The 18,903-nt window shown below is 47.6% G+C and overlaps 1 protein-coding gene across 5 annotated transcripts in view; it reads left to right on the plus strand.

Annotated features, from left to right (window-relative positions):
* LOC144719589 (uncharacterized) overlaps positions 1-17,901 on the plus strand; it is a 28,269-nt gene extending 10,368 nt beyond the window's left edge. For 2 of the 5 annotated variants that reach the window (XM_078595665.1, XM_078595664.1), the window contains exons 2-3: positions 10,672-10,800; positions 13,186-17,901. In XM_078595665.1, the coding sequence (XP_078451791.1) occupies positions 13,214-14,008 (795 nt within the window). In that variant the 5' untranslated portion in view covers positions 10,672-10,800; positions 13,186-13,213 and the 3' untranslated portion in view covers positions 14,009-17,901. Of the gene's footprint in view, positions 1-10,666; positions 10,801-13,185 lie in introns of all 5 variants that reach the window. The other 3 variants (XM_078595662.1, XM_078595661.1, XM_078595663.1) reach the window with 2 other exon arrangements.
* The last annotated feature ends 1,002 nt before the right edge of the window (positions 17,902-18,903 follow it).

Here is an 18,903-nt window from a genome sequence, read left to right on the forward strand (position 1 = left end):
GGAGAGTCGCATGAATTATGGGGTTCCACTCGGTCCATCATCCTTCAAGGGTAGTTAAAATTGATACCATATTCATGGTATGGCGACTATGGTTGTATTATATGCGGGCTGGTGCAGATGTATTCCTGGCTGCATGCATCACCGGAGTGCCACGGTGGTGAGATGTTAACTACCTCGCCTGGTATGCAGGAGGTCGTGGGTTCGATCCAGACCTCGACGCCTGTATGGTGTGTAAACATCGCCACTGGGGAGACAAAGGCGGCCTGGCGTAGTGCTGGCCACCCATCTGCTTGTGTGCCATACCAGCCTTTGTAGGTGCTCGGTAACAGCACTTGTCCCAAAAGTCTGTTCAGGCTATACGGTGGATCTTTGTCCTTGTGTATGATGGGGCATAGCCTTATATGCCCAGCAGGCATGTCTAACAAGAGTTGGGCTGTATAAATATCCTGAATAAATAAACGCATCCCAAATAGAGCTACGGCTGGGAGTTGCCACGACTTGTACGAAACGTTTCCCTGAGAATAAGATACACGGCCGAGTTAAAATTCCCATACAGTTTTGTTAACATTCGTCAGAAATGTGATATCTTTGTTTATTGGAATATACCCATGAAATGTCACTGTTTTGAATCCCTTCCCCATACACTCCAATCTATTTCCACATGTGACCTGGTGTTCATCTATTTACAAATAAATGGTGCCACGGTGGTGAGATGTTAACTGCCTTGCCTGGTGTACAGGAGGTTGTGGATTTGGAGTTTGCATGTTCTCTCCATGGTCGCGTGGATTTGTCTCCGGGTCCTCCGCTTTTTCCCTGCATTTGGAAACGTGCGTTTCTAAATGGCTGCTAGAAATTTCCACATAAGCCACTTTGTTGAGCTTTCATTTGTGGCTTCTGGACAAGAGCTGTCCAGCTCAGTGGGACTTGCCTGGTGATATTAACATCGTTTAGTTTTATTTAGTTTACTAACTAATGTTCAACTCATAGGTCATAAATACCATGCGTCCCAGACTCCTTCCGGCCGAATTTCTCGACAGTATAACGAGAATTATTCTGGTGCTGTAACTGGCCGACTGAGTGACAGACCTACAATTTAAGTTCATCATCATGTAGCTAACGCTGACCATGTTCTTACCTTTCTTACATATGGTATTTCGTGAAACGTGACTGCGGGCATAGTGGCAGAAGCCTGTAACTCGAGTCGGGATGTTTGACTATTTAAGTAAACGATGACTCTAACGCTTATCGGTATGATCACTCGACGAGCCGGATGAAAATTAAAATATTTGGGTAGAAAAAAGTCTCGCCGTTGTTGCCACGTGCTGCTGGACGGGAGGTGATGGTGCGGGATTTGCTGATATCATCGGCATCATCAGCTGTGTCCATGATGGCCGTGGCTTGCAGGGGTGGGGGTTTCCCACCTTCAGAAGGCGAGATGTGGGGCAGCCACCATTTTACATGAGGACCCGAAATAATCAAGCATGAAAACAAATTATCGTTCGATTAGAATTTTCGGTGGACTCGTCGATCACAGCTAAATAATCGCGCCCCCCCCCCCCCCAACTCTACCTGTAACCCGGTGCGTCTGTGGATCACATAGGTTGGCTGTGACGTGCCGTATGTGACAGTACAGCAAGTTGGTTGCTATGCTTCCCCTACGAAATTGCAAATGCTTTCTTCTCGTACACTTGGGCATTCTCCCAGCAACTCGTGCTTTCGGATCCGATCCGATTTTTTAATTAAACCGGACAACGCACGGAACACAACCTCCTGGCATGACTGAAAATGCGCTCGATGTTTTGACTTCCGAGTAAAACAACAACAAAATATTGCTGCATCCTGATCAAACGGAAAAGATTCTCGTATTGATAAAAGTATTGGGTGGCATAAGTAGCGGTCAGAGCTTTTGTTGACTATTTGAATTCGCCGTCAAAACGACATGGCCTTGGAGGTGTCTCTTGTAAACGCCGGTGCACCATTTTATGTTGGTTCCTGTTGGCTTACTTCCACGCCGTCTCGATCGGAAAAGAGGGGCATTTTGTTGCGCAGATTAGTTGAGTAAGGTGTTGGATGTTTCAGATTGCTCCGTCGTCACTACGAAACCCAAGTCCCTCACGCAAGTAAATTAAATTATAAAAATGTGAACTCTCTTTTTATTTTACCAGGTAAGGCCCACTGAGCTATTTAGCTCTTTTTCAGAAGCGACCTGGCCACAAATGGTAGCTCAACGAAGTGGCCTATCACGTGGACATTTACAGCAGTAGCCAACACTGTAAACACGTGATGTTGATTTTGAATGTGGAGGGAAAAACCGGAGGACCCGAAGAAAAATCCATGCGAACCATGGGGAGAACACGCAAACTCAAAATATACAAGTGTCAGGATCTGTATCGAACCCACGAACTCCTGTATACCAGGCGAGGTAGTTAACATCTCCTAGCCACCGCGGCGCCCTTCGTTACCGCGTCGGCTCCAGTCCCGTACCACTGATGGAAGCAATATTCCGTCAATTTTTCCTCTTCGATCTCGCCCCCAGGGCAATACTGAAACTAAAGAGAAACGCAAGTGCAGAGAGAACACTATGTGGTACTCTATCTAGCCTCACCAAATTGGCCATCGGTAATACTCAACTGAATCGCGAATATGTTACTTTGGAGCCCCTCCAAAAATCCCTAAACCCCCTGCTGGATGACATAATTTTTGGGTTTATTCTTGTGGACTGTATCAATATGTGTTCCAAAAATATCTTTACATTTCATATATATATTTAAGCTACACCTACCCATGTGAATTCTTTCAACCTAGACGTGGTAAAAAGAAAAGGGGAATTTTTTTAATTTCAAGGTCAGGGGGTGGGGAAGGGTGAATGACTAGAAACCAAAAGTGTTTCAGAAACTTTGAAGGCTTCGTCACTAAGGTACTTACAGAAACACTACCATGTTTAGCTCCTTCGTCTCCCCCACAGCAATGGGTTCGGCTGAATGTTGAAAACTATGTTTGTCACTCTCGCCTTCCTACGACAATTTGCCACGAGCGTGTTGGTAGGCACTCCTAGCAATTCATTTTCTGAAAGCCCTCTTCACTACGAGTGAAACCGAGGCACTGCACGCGATCGGGCGCCATGATCGCAAAATGTTAACTCCCTCGCCCGGTGTTCAGGAGGTTGTGAGTTTGATACGGACCCTGACACCTGTGTGTTTGTAGTTTGGATGTTCTCCCTGTGGTCGCGTGGATTTTTCTTCGGGTCCTCCACATTTAGGATCAACATGCGCTTGGAGTATTTGGCTGCTATAATTGTTTACACCTTGATAAGCCACGTAGTTGAGCAATCATTAGTGGCCAGGTCGCTTCTAAAAAATAGCTATATAGCTCAGTGAGCCCTTACCTGGTAATATATAAAAAAACATTTCAGCAGCCCAGGGCGATTGTCGTTTTCTGGTCGAGGTCGCTTTTTCACTTCAACTTCACCTTTTTGTGAGCTCAAAGGGATTTTTTTCTTAAACATGACTGGCATTCTTAAACTTGACGGGGCCCATAAACTCCCCACTGGCTGCATTTTTTAAATATCTTGAGCTGGCTGGTACAACGGCCCTTGGGTGAGGTTAGCGTGAAATGACCCCTTGTTTTAAATCGCACATTGCGCTGTTATTCTTCATCGTGCCGTTCAGCAGTCAGTCTTTCGGCAGAGCACGTATCTGGTGGTGTAAAGTGTCTGTGTGTGTGTTTTCCTCCGGTAGTCTAGCAGTTGGAGCGCTGCGCTATGAACCCTGCGACACGAACTCGGTTCCGGCTCGCGGCCAACATCGGTGACGATGATCTGAACTGATCCAGGGCCTCCCCTAGGTCAACTCGGCCTTGGTGCATTGTGTAAACATCGCCACTAGAGAGACAAGGGTGGGCGCGCGTGGTGCTGGCCACATACCCCCTCGTGTGCTGTGCCGGCTTCAATAGGTACTTGCTAACAGCACTTGCCCCTATAGTATACTAAGACTACACGGGGGACCTTTGTCAATATCTTTGTGCTAGCTGTGTAGCGGTTAGCGCGCTACGCTCCGAACCCAGCGGCCCGAATTCAATTCCCTCTCGCGGCCACCAACACCAGTGCCGATTATCTGAAATGTCCCGGGCCCTCCACTCGGTCAACTCGACATTAAAAGCGTAGCACATGGTGTTGTGTGTACAAATATCAGCACCGGGGAGACAAAAGCGGCTGGGTAGGGTGCTGGCCAGACACCCCCCCCACCCCCTCGTGTGCCGTGCCAGCCTGCAAGGTGCTCGCTAAAAGCACTTGACCCCAAATGTACATTGAGGGCTCCTTAGGGGGTGCGTCTTTGTGCACAGCTGGAAAACCCGTTTGTAGACTTTCCTGATGAGCACGTTTTCCTATGAGGCAGTGTGTGTGTGTGCGTTTGAAATCCAAGAGCTCTCTGTGTGTGAGGCGATGCTTAAGAGTGAGTGACAACTGAAACCGGTACAAGCTGATCGTTCTGTCCATGACTGGCTGTTGCACACAAGCCGGGCCATCTGCACGCACACCATTGAACCCCCTCTCACCTTTCCTACAAGTTGCAGGGTGGTTTCCCCGTTCGCAGCTGAATCTCGGAGCGCGCAAGAGGCTCGGCGTGAAAACATTTTTGAAGAGCAGCATAGCGGCTATACAGCTCTCCTTTCAGATGAGACCTGGCAAAAAATAATAGCTCAACGAAGTGACTCATCCGATGGAAATGTATTGCGGCCAATACTTTAAACGCGTGATGTTGATTCTGAATGATGGAGGGGGAAAAACCGGAGGACCCGGAGAAAAATCTACGTGACCACGGAGAGAACATTCAAACTCCAAATATACAGTCGTCAGGATCGGTATTGAACCCACGACCTCCTGTATACCAGGCGAGGTAATTCAAATCTCGTTTCCTATAGTCTAGATGCAAAGATGTATTGATTCGATTCTATAATATTGCCCATTTAAGCTCGCATTACATAAAGTCGTGTTTGTAAGAATAAATTTGTGTTCATTTGTATTGTTGTTTAGGGTTCACGTGTAGTCGGTCGGACGAAGCCACTACACTAAACTTTTGAGGTGGCTCAAAGAGGTCCAAACACTTAACCAGCACACTGTGCCCTGATCTGAACAACTGCTTGTTATGCAGCTGGCTTCTCTCGCGCATTGAGATGATGGTCTTAGCACAGTCACAAATAATGTTCCTCTTCTTCTTACGGCTGATGTTGATGTAGAAGAACAACCGTAACTTTACATTGAGGTGGTTGAGCCAGACGATTGCGTCAGGAGCAGCAGAGTGGTTCGTCGCTGCTCTAATGATGCCTCCTTCGTATTTGTGAATCGGGCATTGAGGTGTTATGTTCAACGGTCTGTTCTGAGTGGTGACCACAGGTCTCGCACTGGAGAGGTTTTTTTACTTTCTATTTATGAATCAAATATCCCCATCGGCTGCGGCCATGTTTGTGCAGATGCCATTTAGGGGTTGTGGCCCAAAATGTACATATGTTGAACTTCTTTCGCACCCTACGTAGCCAACCGTGCTAATCAGAGGTGCGGAGAAAGCACGACAAACTAAATACAAAACGCAGTTCTAAAGAAATGAGTTTTTAATCTAGATTTAAAAAGCTTTCACTGACTGACAAATTAGTCGTTGAGTGAGGTTATTTAAAGCAAAGCCCATTGAGCCACGAGGCTCTTTTTAATCAATGGCGATCCATTGACACATGGCAGCCAATGACCAACGAATTTCATAACGATGATAATGGATGAGAAAGGGTCACCAGGTTTATCATCAACAACGTGGCCTTGTAAGATAAACATCGACCAGCGCAGGGTGCCATTCAGGGTGGCACAGTGTCTTCTGCTTTGCCTACCTACAAAAGCTTCACCGAAGTCTCTCAAGCCTCCTCTTCAGGAGGGTCCTGCCAAGTTTTCGCAGTCTGAAGCCGATGTTGCGAGGCGTAATTTCTAATTACAAATTCGCAGGTGATTTTTCAGCATTGGGAGCATTGTTTGGCCAATACCAGTTTTTTTTTGACCTGGAGGAAACTGCAGAACAGCAGGGGATGGGGGGGGGGTAAACGTACAAAACTCTACACAGAAATACTCTTAGTTTTTTCGGTAAAGTCACGTAGGTAAAAAAATGAAATTCAAATTAATAAAAATAAAATAATAAAAATCACGACGTTTCGGAGGCAACACAAGTCTCCGTCTTCAGGTGGGACCGTCACAGCCAGATTTTCTGTATCACTTGTGTTGCCTCCGAAACGTCGTGATTTTTATTATTTTATTTTTATTAATTGTAATTTCATTTTTTTACCTACGTGACTTTACCGAAAAAACTAAGATTATGAATCCTTGCAGTCACGAAGGCTTCAAATGTAGAATCTACGCAGAAAGGTGCCCAAGTCGAAAATCAAACCCCAGACCCTCCTTCGCTGGTGATGCGAGAGCGAGTGTCACAACTGCGCCGGCCTGGTGGCCACACGACAGCCGAGGCCCTGCCGTGCCAGAATGTGAAATGGGTGCTGCCTCTTAATTCCTGGCCCCAGAGTGAGCCAGGCCCTCCCCCCCCCCCCCCCCCCCTGGGAGTGCTCGTGCCGAGATTGCTGCGATGAACGGACTCCCTTGTTCTGCGTGCGCAGCATCTCAGCTAGGGCCACGCGCACTTGCATATTAGCGCAACTCATTAGAGCGAGAGAGAGAGCCGTTCCCAGCGCGATCTTTCACAACTCTGCATCATTCAGGCTTCATAAACAGAAAACACATCGCATGCAACACTCCACCCCCCCGCCACTTCGCGACTGCGCGTGTTCGCTCCCCACGTAACGGCACGATCATAAATGAACGGCGTCTTGCAATCGACAAGGACTTGAGCACAATGCAAGGTCGTGTGCTTTTTAATTAAACATTGCCGCTGAAGGGCGAGGGACTTACCCTGAGTGTAATTGTCCTCGGGGTGGGGGGAATGCAGGGCTAAAAGTAGCGAGAGATTGATGGGAGAATTGAAAGCATTCGCAATCTACGAATATTTTTCCAATAATAGAGGTTTTTTTTGGGTTGCGTAAATATAAATGTGTCGTTAACCCTGCCACCACCCGACTCGGCCAATTAGCAAGGTTTGTCACGTAAACAAAACATGCCAATTAGTTACTAGTTCAGCCAACCAGTGTGTTGAAGAGTTAACCCACAGATTTTACAATTTGAGTACGGCATTTCGCCGGTAATTGCAACCAGCCACTTTAATTCGACATGCAGAGTTGTGGAGAGATCCCCGTTTCGGTATTAAATGTGTCATTAAATAACAGTACATATTTACGCGATTTAACCCTAAAAACCTCTTGGATAATATTTGTCGCGAAAGCCTACGTGTTAAACATACAAATATTTTTGCTGTGCCGTTCTACGCTTCACAGATACGTGGATGTTACAATCAGCCTAAGTAAAGCGCTGGTGGGTCGCCTTTCAAATCCTGGCCACGCGTCTGCTTCGCCTTTACGGGTTTCAAACCCCACCCTGCGCACTGGGCTGACACACGGGTGACACGGTAGCGGCTTCCACGGAACGGCGGCACGATGTTGGGCCAACGTTGGTCTGTTGCCGGGCGCTCACGCAGGCTGAGAGACGCTCGTGTGTGGCTTTCGGGTTTTGCGTCTTTTAAAAATAAGACCGCGGAGTCGTAGTCGTGCGGACCTACAAAGGAGTGTAATGAGTTACATTTTTAAACGAAATTCCCTCAATTACTCGGTTAGAATCTACACAGCAATCGTTGCCCACCCCCCCCCCCCTTTCTGTGAAGGCCTGGCAGGACCCTCCTCAAAAAAGCAGTCCTGAGACTCGGTGAGGCTTTCCTGGGTGAACAAGCGTACTATTCATAATGAGAGGTGTCCGAGTGGCTCCGAGGTCAGAGCGCTGAGCGAGCACCGCTTGGATCCTGCGTATTAAACCGGATATTCAGGCGTAGCGAGTTGATGATCTTAGCCCGGTTGACCAATGACTGCACAAACAACCATCACATTAAAAATGTTGGTTCTGCACTTAATTTGGCCTTGGACGAACATTGCTCCCGGCGGCTGGGAAGTGCTTCCCTCTGCTGTGTGTGGACCGGCGGTGACTTGGAGAAGGGATCTCACATGGCTAGCCTCTGATATCCGCTTCCGCGGGCCATTGCCTAGCACGACGAGTCGCGCTGCTCGAGAGGGCTAGAGTTCTGAAGGGATTCTTCATCCCTTGATGCCGTGATTCCTACAGCGCGATCACGGGGTAACGCCGCGGGAAAATTACAAAGAAAGCTTTAACGTGGAGATGGCAAGTTTTAATTTTGGCCACTCCAAATATATAGCAGGCATCAGGGTCGGGATAGAACCCACGACCTCCTGCATGCCAGGCGAGGGAGTTAACATCTCGCCACCGTGAGCCATCATCACAGGCTTGGGTCATCTCGGGTAGCCTGCTTGGCAGTGAGAGGAATCCGTCGCAATGTGACCACGGGCCGCGGCCGCTACTCCGTGCATCCACACCCAGTCTGCATTTTGAACCGGAGGCATTTAGACAAAATTGGCTGTCGTGTGCGGTGTGCTCCAGCGTTGAGTCGTAAAGGTTGTGGACGACGCTGTTGTTTCGTAACCCCGTACCGTCTGGTACGTTCAAGCGCTGTGTTGTTCGTGCACGTGCCGCTATTTTTGTCAATCCACACTTCTGGTTGAGGGCCTCCCCGTGCCGTGCCGGCCGCGGGCGTTGTTTCACCGCACACAGGCCGGTGCGCACTTGTGGAGGCAGGGACCATAGAACTGCAGTACAAGGACACATCTTTATGCACTGCCCTCTGTTTCACACAATGTAGCGCCGCGGCCTTCGGCACCCTGTTTTGTGCACTGGTCGCTCATCCGAGCATTGTCCAGGCTCAACCCTGTTTAGCTGCTGAGATCTGACTGCATTTGGCGCCTTCTGGGTGAGTTTGCTGTGTTGCACTCTTGTTCTGTATTGGAACGGAGCGCATCTTCCCAAAACGGGCATGGGTGGTGGTGCTTATCGCTATCGGCGGTCCCGTTTGTGGAAATTCTGCATTTCTGTGGTTTTGGGGCAGTCTCTCCACAGGATAACCACGAAAGGCTTGCCACAAATCTGTTTGGTGAGGCGGCTGCAGCAGCTGTTTTTGGCAGTGGTTGCACAAACACAATTAACAACAAGAACAAAACATTGGACACATTCGTCAAGAACACTTTGTGCGTGGCCTCAAAGATAAATACATATATCGGGCAATTTCGGGCAATCGCCCTTCTTCAATAGCACATGATGCGCTATGAAGAACGGCCATTACTTAAAAATCACCGATTTTTATATATATTATTATTTTAAGGTCACAGTGATATTGACAAATGTGAGGTTCTCGCTTTCCCGAGCCTAGAGGAATGGTGGGCTCAGTTGACCCCCCCCCCTCCTCCTCACGGGGATTTGAACTTGAGAGGTTTCAATTCTTGGTCACACACTTGGTTTCAGTGCTGCCCTTCCGGATGTATGAGAGAGAGACCATTAACCACAGTCTCTGATAATTCTTCACTTTTATTATTGAGGGCCAGTGGCAGGCATGTTCACGCAAATAATGATCGATATGAAGATCCACTTAGGAGCAAAACACGTTGGCGAGATGTTAACTACCTCGCCGAATATGCAGGAAGTCGTGATTTCATCCCGACCCTGACGCCTGCTGTATATTTGGAGTTTGCGTGTTCTCTCTCGCCGCAGTTATGTGGATTTTTACTGGATCCTCCAGTTCAGCTATCATTTGTGGCCAAGTCGCTTCTGCAAAAGAGCTATATAGTTCAGTGGGCCTTACCTGGTAAAATAAAAAAAATAGTTTACACCGTGTTAATCTCCTACAGAGGTTACCGCAGAGCTGTGATGGGAATGGAACTGTCGGCTTCGATGCAAGTGGTTCGTTGCAAAGCGCACAGAACATTGAACCGCTTGGGCCAGCTGAACATATTCTGGGCATTTTTTTCTTTCAACGTTTTAACTGGTTTGTGCGTGCGAAGATGCAATTTTATGCTCTGAAATGTTTTTAATTTCAAATGTGTAGTCGTGGATTTTAAGCGTGTAGGTGTTTACAATAACGTTTTCCATCTCTTCCGGCTCTGTAGATGTTAAATCTTACACACACACGAAAATCAACGTGTGACCTGTTAACCCTTGTACTTTTATTTGTAACCTGACCCCAGTTTTGTTGAGCTCGAGGTTCACATTCAGTTGTTGTTGTATCAACAAACTGGTTGCAACAAGCTGCGATTACAAGTGCCCACGCACAGGCATGCACGCATGCACGCATGCATACACATGAGCAAAAAAGTACAAACACACACAAACACGTTCGAACGTTCATGGACAGACGCGCAAACTCGCCAACGCCAAACACACACACACACGCACAGAAATCCCGAATGAATAATGACGTGTACGAGTTAAGATGGCGTGAAACATTATAGACTCAAATGCGATTTTTATATACGCACAGGAATACCCCGATTTTATATTTATGTCGCTTCAATATTTGTCGACACACCGTCCAATGGAAACCGAGGGTATTATTGTATTTATTAAAAATGTCTCCTGATTTATTGCGATTGTGCGATCGGTGTAAGACGACGTAGCTGTTTGTATTTGTGGCAGAGCAGTGCAACCCTTCGTGTTGGGAAACGGCCCACTGGAGCGGCTCTCACAGAGTTACCCTCTGAGACATTTTCAAGTTGCCACTCTTCTTCTACACGGGGGGCGGAGCCTTTCCACCAGCCGTACCACTGAAAGTAATTAATGCGTGTTGCATGATGGGCAAACCGATATTTTTAATTCTCCAAAGAGTTGGAATTTATCCAGAATCGAATGTCGTTTGTGACTTTATTTTGTGTGCGGTCATAGCTGTATGGGCCTTAGCCAAATTAAACTCGCTGACCAACTAATTTGCCAGTCGGTCAAAGCTTATGGGCCACAACTCTAAAACCGCATCTGCACAAACCATGGAAGCAGCAAATGCAAAATAAGAAACGCTCTAAATTTCGATTTAAAGCTTTCGTGACTGCAGGGATTCATCTTCTTGGTTCTTTCGGTAAAGTCACGTAGAAGGGAAATAATAAAATAATAAAAATAAAACATTTATTATATGAACCAAGAAGAAGAAACGCTCTGCTGTGCGATTGTTGTCGCCCAGAACAGACCGTGAAACGTGTAGCGACTCGTTGCCCGATTCGCAATTACGTAACGAGGGCATCATCTCTGCGATGCACCGCCACTCCTGACAACATCATCTGGCTCATCAACCCCCCTCAATGTAAAAGTATAGTCCATCAACATCACCCATACGAAAAGGAAGAAGAATATTTGTGAATGGGCTAAGACCCCATCCACTCGCAACACGTGACAAGCGGGTTTGATCGCAGGCGGCTGATACATGGATTCAAACCCAGGATCTCCGCACTCTGAGTCACCCAGCCACCTCAAATGTCATAACGGTCAAGAACAATGCTCCTAGAAGCAGTGGCATAACACAACCCTCCTCGCAATCGCAGGAACGGAGCATTTAAGCTTTAAGCTCAAGGGCGGAGAGTGGGAGTTCGAGGCCAGATGGGGTCCCCCAGTCTTATCGAATCCGGCGTGAAGGTGCGCATGGGGGGAGGGGGAGGTCAGGGGGAGGGGAGGGGGTGGTCAGGGGGAGGGGAGGGGGAGGTCAGGGGGGAGGGGAGGGGGAGGTCAGGGGGAGGGGAGGGGACGGGCGTTTGAGGGATCACCCCACGTCTTGGCACGTGGTACGCGGTTGCTCTTGCCGGATTCGTATCGATGATAAGTTCACTCGGCGCTCATCTGCTACTTGATTTGGCAGACCTTGTTTTTGTACACTTTACAAACTCCCCCCTCCTCACTTTTGCTCCTTTTCCCCTCCCTTTTCCCCTCGACTTCCTTTCCCCCTTATAACAAGTCCGTGCTACCTGCTCTCGCAGTCCCTACACAAGTAGGGTAGCAATCCCGATTTTCTTCCCCAACCCGTGAGCACCGCCTTTTTGGGCTTCTGCCTCCGAAGGAATTTATGGTGCCCTCTTCTGTACCGGGCTCTTGTCAGAATCAAAATAAATACATTCTAACGATGAGGTTGCAAGGAATCACGAGGGAAATGGAGGAGGGAGTAAAACAAAAATATGGATTTATTTTCCCTTGGTGGTTCGATCATTTTAGTTCAATTTTAACGTGCAATGTAATCTGTTGACAGTGTTTCTTTTCTTGGTGTTGTCTGGGACTGTTGCTGTTTTGGTGCTTGCATTTGGTTTTGACAAATCGGCAGAAATGTATGCACTTCTGCAATTTGTACTTCTAGACTTTATCCTTATAATTATTTTAGCGACTTGCTTACCTTTTGTCTATTTTGCGCTTATGTCGTGTTTTTCTTGTATTGTTGATGTAACTTGCTGACCCGTCCCTACTGGGCACACGTGAAAAAAGAGGTTTATTAGCTTATCAGATTTCTCCAGTCTAAGTAAAGATTCTGACTTTGGTCCATCACCAAATGGACATTGTGGGTCAATGTTTTCAATCGGCATTTGTTTTAAGCAAGACACACCCTCGACTGCTTTTGATTTTTAGGGGTCTCGGCAGGGTGTAGCCCATTAAACAAACACTGATGATAAGGAGAAAAAGCCATCCGAACGGTCCACAGTTTTCCCCCGCTTAAACAACTGCGGAGTGTAAACATTAGTCCTTCAAAAGGCTTGTCAGTGGATGAGTGCTATTGTACTTAACATTTTTTATTTTATAATAGGTTTTCCCCCTTTTTTCTGGCAACCAAACAGGTGTTAAGATGTTAAAACACCAAACTGAAACCTTTTACAAGGAATCATGTCTGCATTAATCACAATGCTTGTGGTCCGAATGCAAACAAAAAACATACTCTGATAATATATGCATTGTCCTTGAAACTGATTGGTCCACACCAGAGACAGCTTTCTTTTGAGCCTCGTCTCAAACGGTGTTAGACCAGAGGACGCCAAAAGGCGTACTCTGGTCTGTTTTATTTCGACGGCTAGGGGAGGAATCGCACCTCGAGAGGACAACCACTGCGTAGATGGCAGCGATGAGATGAGCCGCGTTCGATTCCAACAGTGAAATGGATGTCTATTCTGCTATTTTTACATTTGCAATTCCAGGAGCTGAGCTGCCGTTGTTGCCTACAAAATGGATGCACCTCATTTAAAGGCCCTGCTGCCACCGGCGCCAGCATCAACCGCACCGTCGGCGTCCCAACAGTTGCTGCCGGACGGGCCGTGCTGCCCGGTGTGCCTCGACCCCTTCGGACGCCGCCTGCGCCCGGTGCCGCTTGCGCCGTGCGGCCACGCTCTCTGCCGTGGGTGCAGCCGGCGGCTGCTGGCGTCCCTGGCCCCCACAGATCGCCCGCCGCAACCTCCTCCGCCGTCGCTGCGCTGCCCGCTGTGCCGGCAGCTGTGCGTGCTGCCCCCCGAGCCCTCCTCGCCGCCTCCACCGCACCTGGTCGTGGTGCTGCCCGTAGACGTGGGGGCCGTGGGCAGAAGACCGGGAGGGCCGCGACCGCCGGGGGGAAACCGCGCGGCCGGAGACTCGGCTCCTCAGGGCGACAGCCGCGACGGCTTCCCCCCGGATCCAGCGTGGCGGCCCGTGGCGGAGGCGTGGGCGTGGACGAGCGCCTGCCGCGGCGACGGCGACGTCGGTGGCGGGACGAGGACCGGGAAGGGAAGCGGCGCGCGTTTGTCGGCCGCGACGGCGCGGGGCTCCGGCGACGGTGGGGACTACGAGTCGGGCGGAGACGGCTACAACGACGAGCTGGGGAGGGGCGGCGGTGGCAGAGAGTCGCACGGGCCCTGCTTGCGCCACGCGCTGCCGCTGTTCGCGATGCTGCTCCTGGGGCTGGCGCTGTTCGTCCTGGGCGCCGTCCTGCGCTTGCGGGTGTCCGCCGGCGCTGCCGACGCCGCCGTACCCACGGCACGCGGACCTTAGTGATGGCCGGGGGAGGGTGGTGCTGACTATGTTGCCGAGTAAGACGCTCGGATTTTCACGAGGAGGCGGGTTGTGGGGTGTTGCGTCGTCGCGGGGGGGTGTGTGCAATGTGGGTGTTTGTGTAATGCGGGTGCGTGTGTGCATGCTTGCGTCTGCGATAAGTAAAAAATATATATCAGTTGGTTAACCTCAAGGTGAAATATACTGAAGCTGCACAGCATTGTCGGAAAAGAAAACGGTACCATCGTATCAGAATCGGATTTGTAGGCCCTGTGAAGAGCATCGTATGAGCCCAGTAGCGTCATTCTTAGCTCCTAGCCTTGCAAGGCCCTCCTGACCAATCGGGTGGTGATTAAATTCTGTGGAGGTCCACTGTTGTCAGGGATCATCGGTACATTGTTGCTGATCTGACAGCGGTGTAGCATTGTTGGGCAACACCCTGTAGCCTTTACATCCAAAAACCTGAACCACCAGAATTCGCGTTAACTGCAGGCATGTGGTTATACGTAGCAGTACCAGTTATGTAATAATAATATTTTCAATTATTGCTGGATAATTACGCCACGCCGGCCTTGGGAGTGACTGCATCACAAAATTATCACCGTTTTTGTTAAAAACAAGAAACGTCTCGGAATTCCCATTGCCTTTGTATTTCCTTTGCATATCTGAAAAAAAATTTGTATTGGAATTAATCTATACTGGAGGAATCCGATGAGCTATGATGTTCTGTTTCAAAGATGTCCAGTAGGGGCAGGTCAGATTATTACAACATCAAACAAAACAAAAACGACAGGCGTGCAAAGTGTAGGAATGATAAACAAATCGCTTAAACAATATATACAAGTAAAACCTAAATATTTATTTTTACCTTACCAGGTAAAGCCCGCTGAGGTATATTCACTTATTTGTTCGGAAGGTTTAGTTGATTGATGCATGCAGCTGCACTATCCAGCGTGAATGAATTTTGATTACGTAAAATATTTGTTTCCTCCCTGAATATATGCGCACCCACATGCAGGTTTATTATATGTAACTCTATTTGAACACATTACCATACAGTACCCAAGAGTTTAATATATAAATCGTGCATCTATAATTTTAGTAAATGGCTTCAGGGGAAGGTTTAAGTTCAGCCCAAACGGATGGCAGGAGAATAAAAACTATCTTGTACGCAAACCCAGAAAATATATTTTTAAAGAACATGTTGGGTTGTCAATATGAGTGTTTTAACCGTGGTCTTAAAAGTCTTAGTTTTAAAATGCATCAATATACAGGCCGATCTCAAGAAAGAGGACTTCGTTCCAAGGGTGCAGACAAATGTTCACAAAGTCAGAAACAACATTCCCCAAATTTTTTCTAAAACCACCGATAGGATTGCAGGTGACGCCCCACGCTGCTGTTGTGCCAGGGTTTTCCCCTTGTTAATATTCGTCATGACAATTCTGCCAAGATACCCGATCCCAGCCATTGTGCCTGGTTAATGCCGCCATGTTTTAAATGTTGGAGCCATCGTGAATTTGTATGACATCCCAATGCGAAATTCTGGCGTACGTGCTTGTTTTTTTTACCCATAATTCTGTGCCTGATAAATATTTTTGCACCGTGGCGTGCATGGTTTGACATGCCAAATGCTTATCGGCTGATAGCTCTGCCTTGTAGTGACCATATTTATACAGCGGAAATGCATCTCAAACTGATTGGTGTTTGTGACTGCGTTGATGTCTTAAGAAAAGTGGGTGTTTAAATAATGTGAAGGCTGATTGATGACAGTGCTTTTGTAACTGTATTTTTATCATTACTACTGCCATTTATATCAATTTTAGGATTTTAACCAGCGAAGATGGCGATGTAAATGTATTTTGTGTGTGTAAGCTAGTGTAGATTATATTTGTAGGTGTACGTACATCTTTTAAAAGTGTTTTATTATTCACGCGGCTCTGCTCATTTTTGAGATAAACTCAGGATAAACCGGCGGTGGCCAGCACTGGACAGCCGCACATGCCCACTGGATCGGTGGTGCCGTGTGGCAAATGTTTTCGTGGGTCCCAGAAAGGTTGGAAACCCCTCTGAGCTAGAGGAGTGTGCGCCTCACACTCAGAAGGTCACGTGGCGGGGTTGTCGCGATGCGGTGGTTGTTATCGTACAGCAATCCCTCGCCAACCGCGGGGGTTAGGTTCCTGGGAAAGGCCGCAGTCGGCAAATCCGCGGTTGGCAAAGTACTTGTGGGAAGTGGGGGGTTCAAGGAACCACGGTGGCGGTCAGACTCGTCATAGCTCAACTGAGTTGCCCGTCTATGAACTAAACGTCAAATAAAGCGCAGTACATCGCACAAAAACATTCGGTTTAACTTTAGATACTTTTTTTTCATGTTCATGACGATGACCGTGACAATGAGATGATGATGATGATGGGAGGGGAATGGCGTGGTTAGAAGGAGGGGCTCGGCTCACCCTCTCTCCCCCTCTTCCTCCGGCTCCTCAATGACCGATGGAGTGGGCAGGCAATCGGCGGCACAAGACGGACAGCTGATAAGCTACGACTCAGTGTCAAATGGGTGGTGCGGCCGCGCGGAGGAGAACCACGTCGCCGCGTAATTTGTAAATTCGTGTTGCTGCTTCCACGTGGATACTGAAACATTTCCAGGCCGCCCTTCTTGATAAATTACTATACAGCGGAAAATAAACCACGAATTTTGTGGTTGGCAAGTCCGCGGTGGGCGAGGGATCGCTGTTATTCGTGTGTACGTTTACGATAGAATATTTATGAATTGACGAAGGTTGGGTGGTGTAATTGTAGTTGCTAACAAACTTTTGCCCATTTTGAATTGTGCCGAAGAGTAGGTCAAAGTATACTCGGTGGGCTCTAGAACTCTCTCTAGTGGATTGCGAGGCCCACTATGCGAGTGCAAAATGTTTTCCGAAATAGTTGACGGCTTCGATGGTCATCGTCTGGACTTCATCATTGCATTTGTCAGTGTTGTTCTTCACTGATTTTCAGAAGTGGGTGGTGGGGGCACTTTCGACGTCATTGCGAGGGCCGCCACACCGCCTAAAAGGGGCGTTTGTCACGCCGGATTGTCGGGAGCGGCACCAGGGGCCGCCAGTGGGCCTTGCAATCAAGGACACTTGTCCAGCGTGAGCCAGGGAGCATGCACCTGATGAGCATTATTGGTTCGATCAATATAAATTATGACAATACTTTAGATATTGTATTAATATACGTTGAACAATACGAATGACCTACAGCTATAAGTAATCTTCATTTGTATTGCAAGTAGAGCAAAGCACAAGAATAGGACAATCTAATCGTTAAATATTAAAGTTACGAGAGACCTCTATCGTCATAATCGTAATATCGTGGAAGGCGATTTCGAAATTGATTTTGTTTTTGGTTCGCATCTGCGGGAGCCCTCTGGGATTCGGTGACCTCTGGTGTTGAGAGGTGGTGGATGATGACCTTTGCAGCTAAAGTTGTTGGCAAAATCCAGGAATTGGCCTTGATTTTATATCACCAACAGATGTTTCTAACACATTCCCTTATAGCGTGAGTGATAAAATATCGCCTTGCGCAAAAGCTTGGCCCGCCTGTATTCACATGTTGTTGCTAATGGAGAATCTTACAATGCAAAGAGATTCGCGTTACGTTTGAGCCGAAAGGTCACGAGAAACCTCCTCGTTTCATTGACTTGCAGACACTTTATATTTGCGTTTTATTTGTAAATCGTCGGAGTGGAGTCTTTCAGCCAAATAATGTGGCGCAATGTTTTGCTTTTTGTTTGCACTAAATGTGGATCTTTACCGCAGTGTTGTTCAAAGTGACAATTTTCCGATTTTAATGCATTGTTGGTGGGTTATTTTATTATTATACTGAATAAAATTTAACATAAAACCCAACTTGCCGCTGCTTGTGAGCCACTTTTTTTGTACCTGAACCTTGGTTATTTGCTTGTTATCTAACAATGACGGAGTTCAAAGTTTCTTTTCCACGGGATGACATTGCGGGTGGCTTTGGGGTTAACACTTTGAATTTTTCAAGGTTATTGTTTAACCAGGTGGGAACTCAAATGGACCCAGGAGCAACAAAGCCCCACATGCGAGTGACCCGAGTTGCCAAAGTGGCCAGTTATTGTGGAGTTCGTCGGCCCGAGCTGATTTTGCTCTGCGGGGAATTTAATATTTAGCCTTTGTAACGTTGATTTATATTTTCGATTGTGTGTTTTTTTTATGTTGCATATACTTCATAGCTGTCCTTGGTTTTGTTCTTTGCTTTCGTCTCCTTTTGGTGACTCTGGTCAGGCTTGCAAAGGAGACTTTATCCTGGCCTCCTTTTGAGCACTCGCCTGCTTCAACAAAATCAACTTTGAACTTGAGCTTGACGAAGGCAATTAAAAGTGACTCACGACAATTAAGTAAACATTGGGCGCGTGGCTGCACTGCGCACTGACAGTTCCCGATTTATCGGTGAAACTGCCGCAGCATAGCCTCGGAAGTTTACCAAGGCTATACTGCGTCGATGATTCCTAATAACTGTGAAGCTGGTTAAGTGTATAAGCAGAGCTGTAGTGCTTTAATGATCTCCAATGAGGGCGAACCTGCTATACGCAATAGGTGCCCTCTTTTAATGTATGTACGTAGGATACATTTAAACGAGAGGACTGTTCTTTGACCGTTTATTTTCTGGCCTGCACCTAAGGGGCCGTCCATAAATGACGTCACGCACCTGGGGGGGGGGGGGTCAGATATTTGTGACGATGTGTGACGAGGGGGGGGGGGGTTGAGAAATGTGACGTCACATCAAAATGCGCAACTTTAAATAAATATAGACAACACGTTCTACTTAATTAAATAGACTTTTTAAGAAATGTTTTCTCCTACAACATCAGAGTGCAGCGCCAC

Source organism: Lampetra planeri, chromosome 6 (assembly GCF_965212315.1).
Source record: "Lampetra planeri chromosome 6, kcLamPlan1.2.h2, whole genome shotgun sequence".
NCBI classification, from domain to species: domain Eukaryota; kingdom Metazoa; phylum Chordata; class Hyperoartia; order Petromyzontiformes; family Petromyzontidae; genus Lampetra; species Lampetra planeri.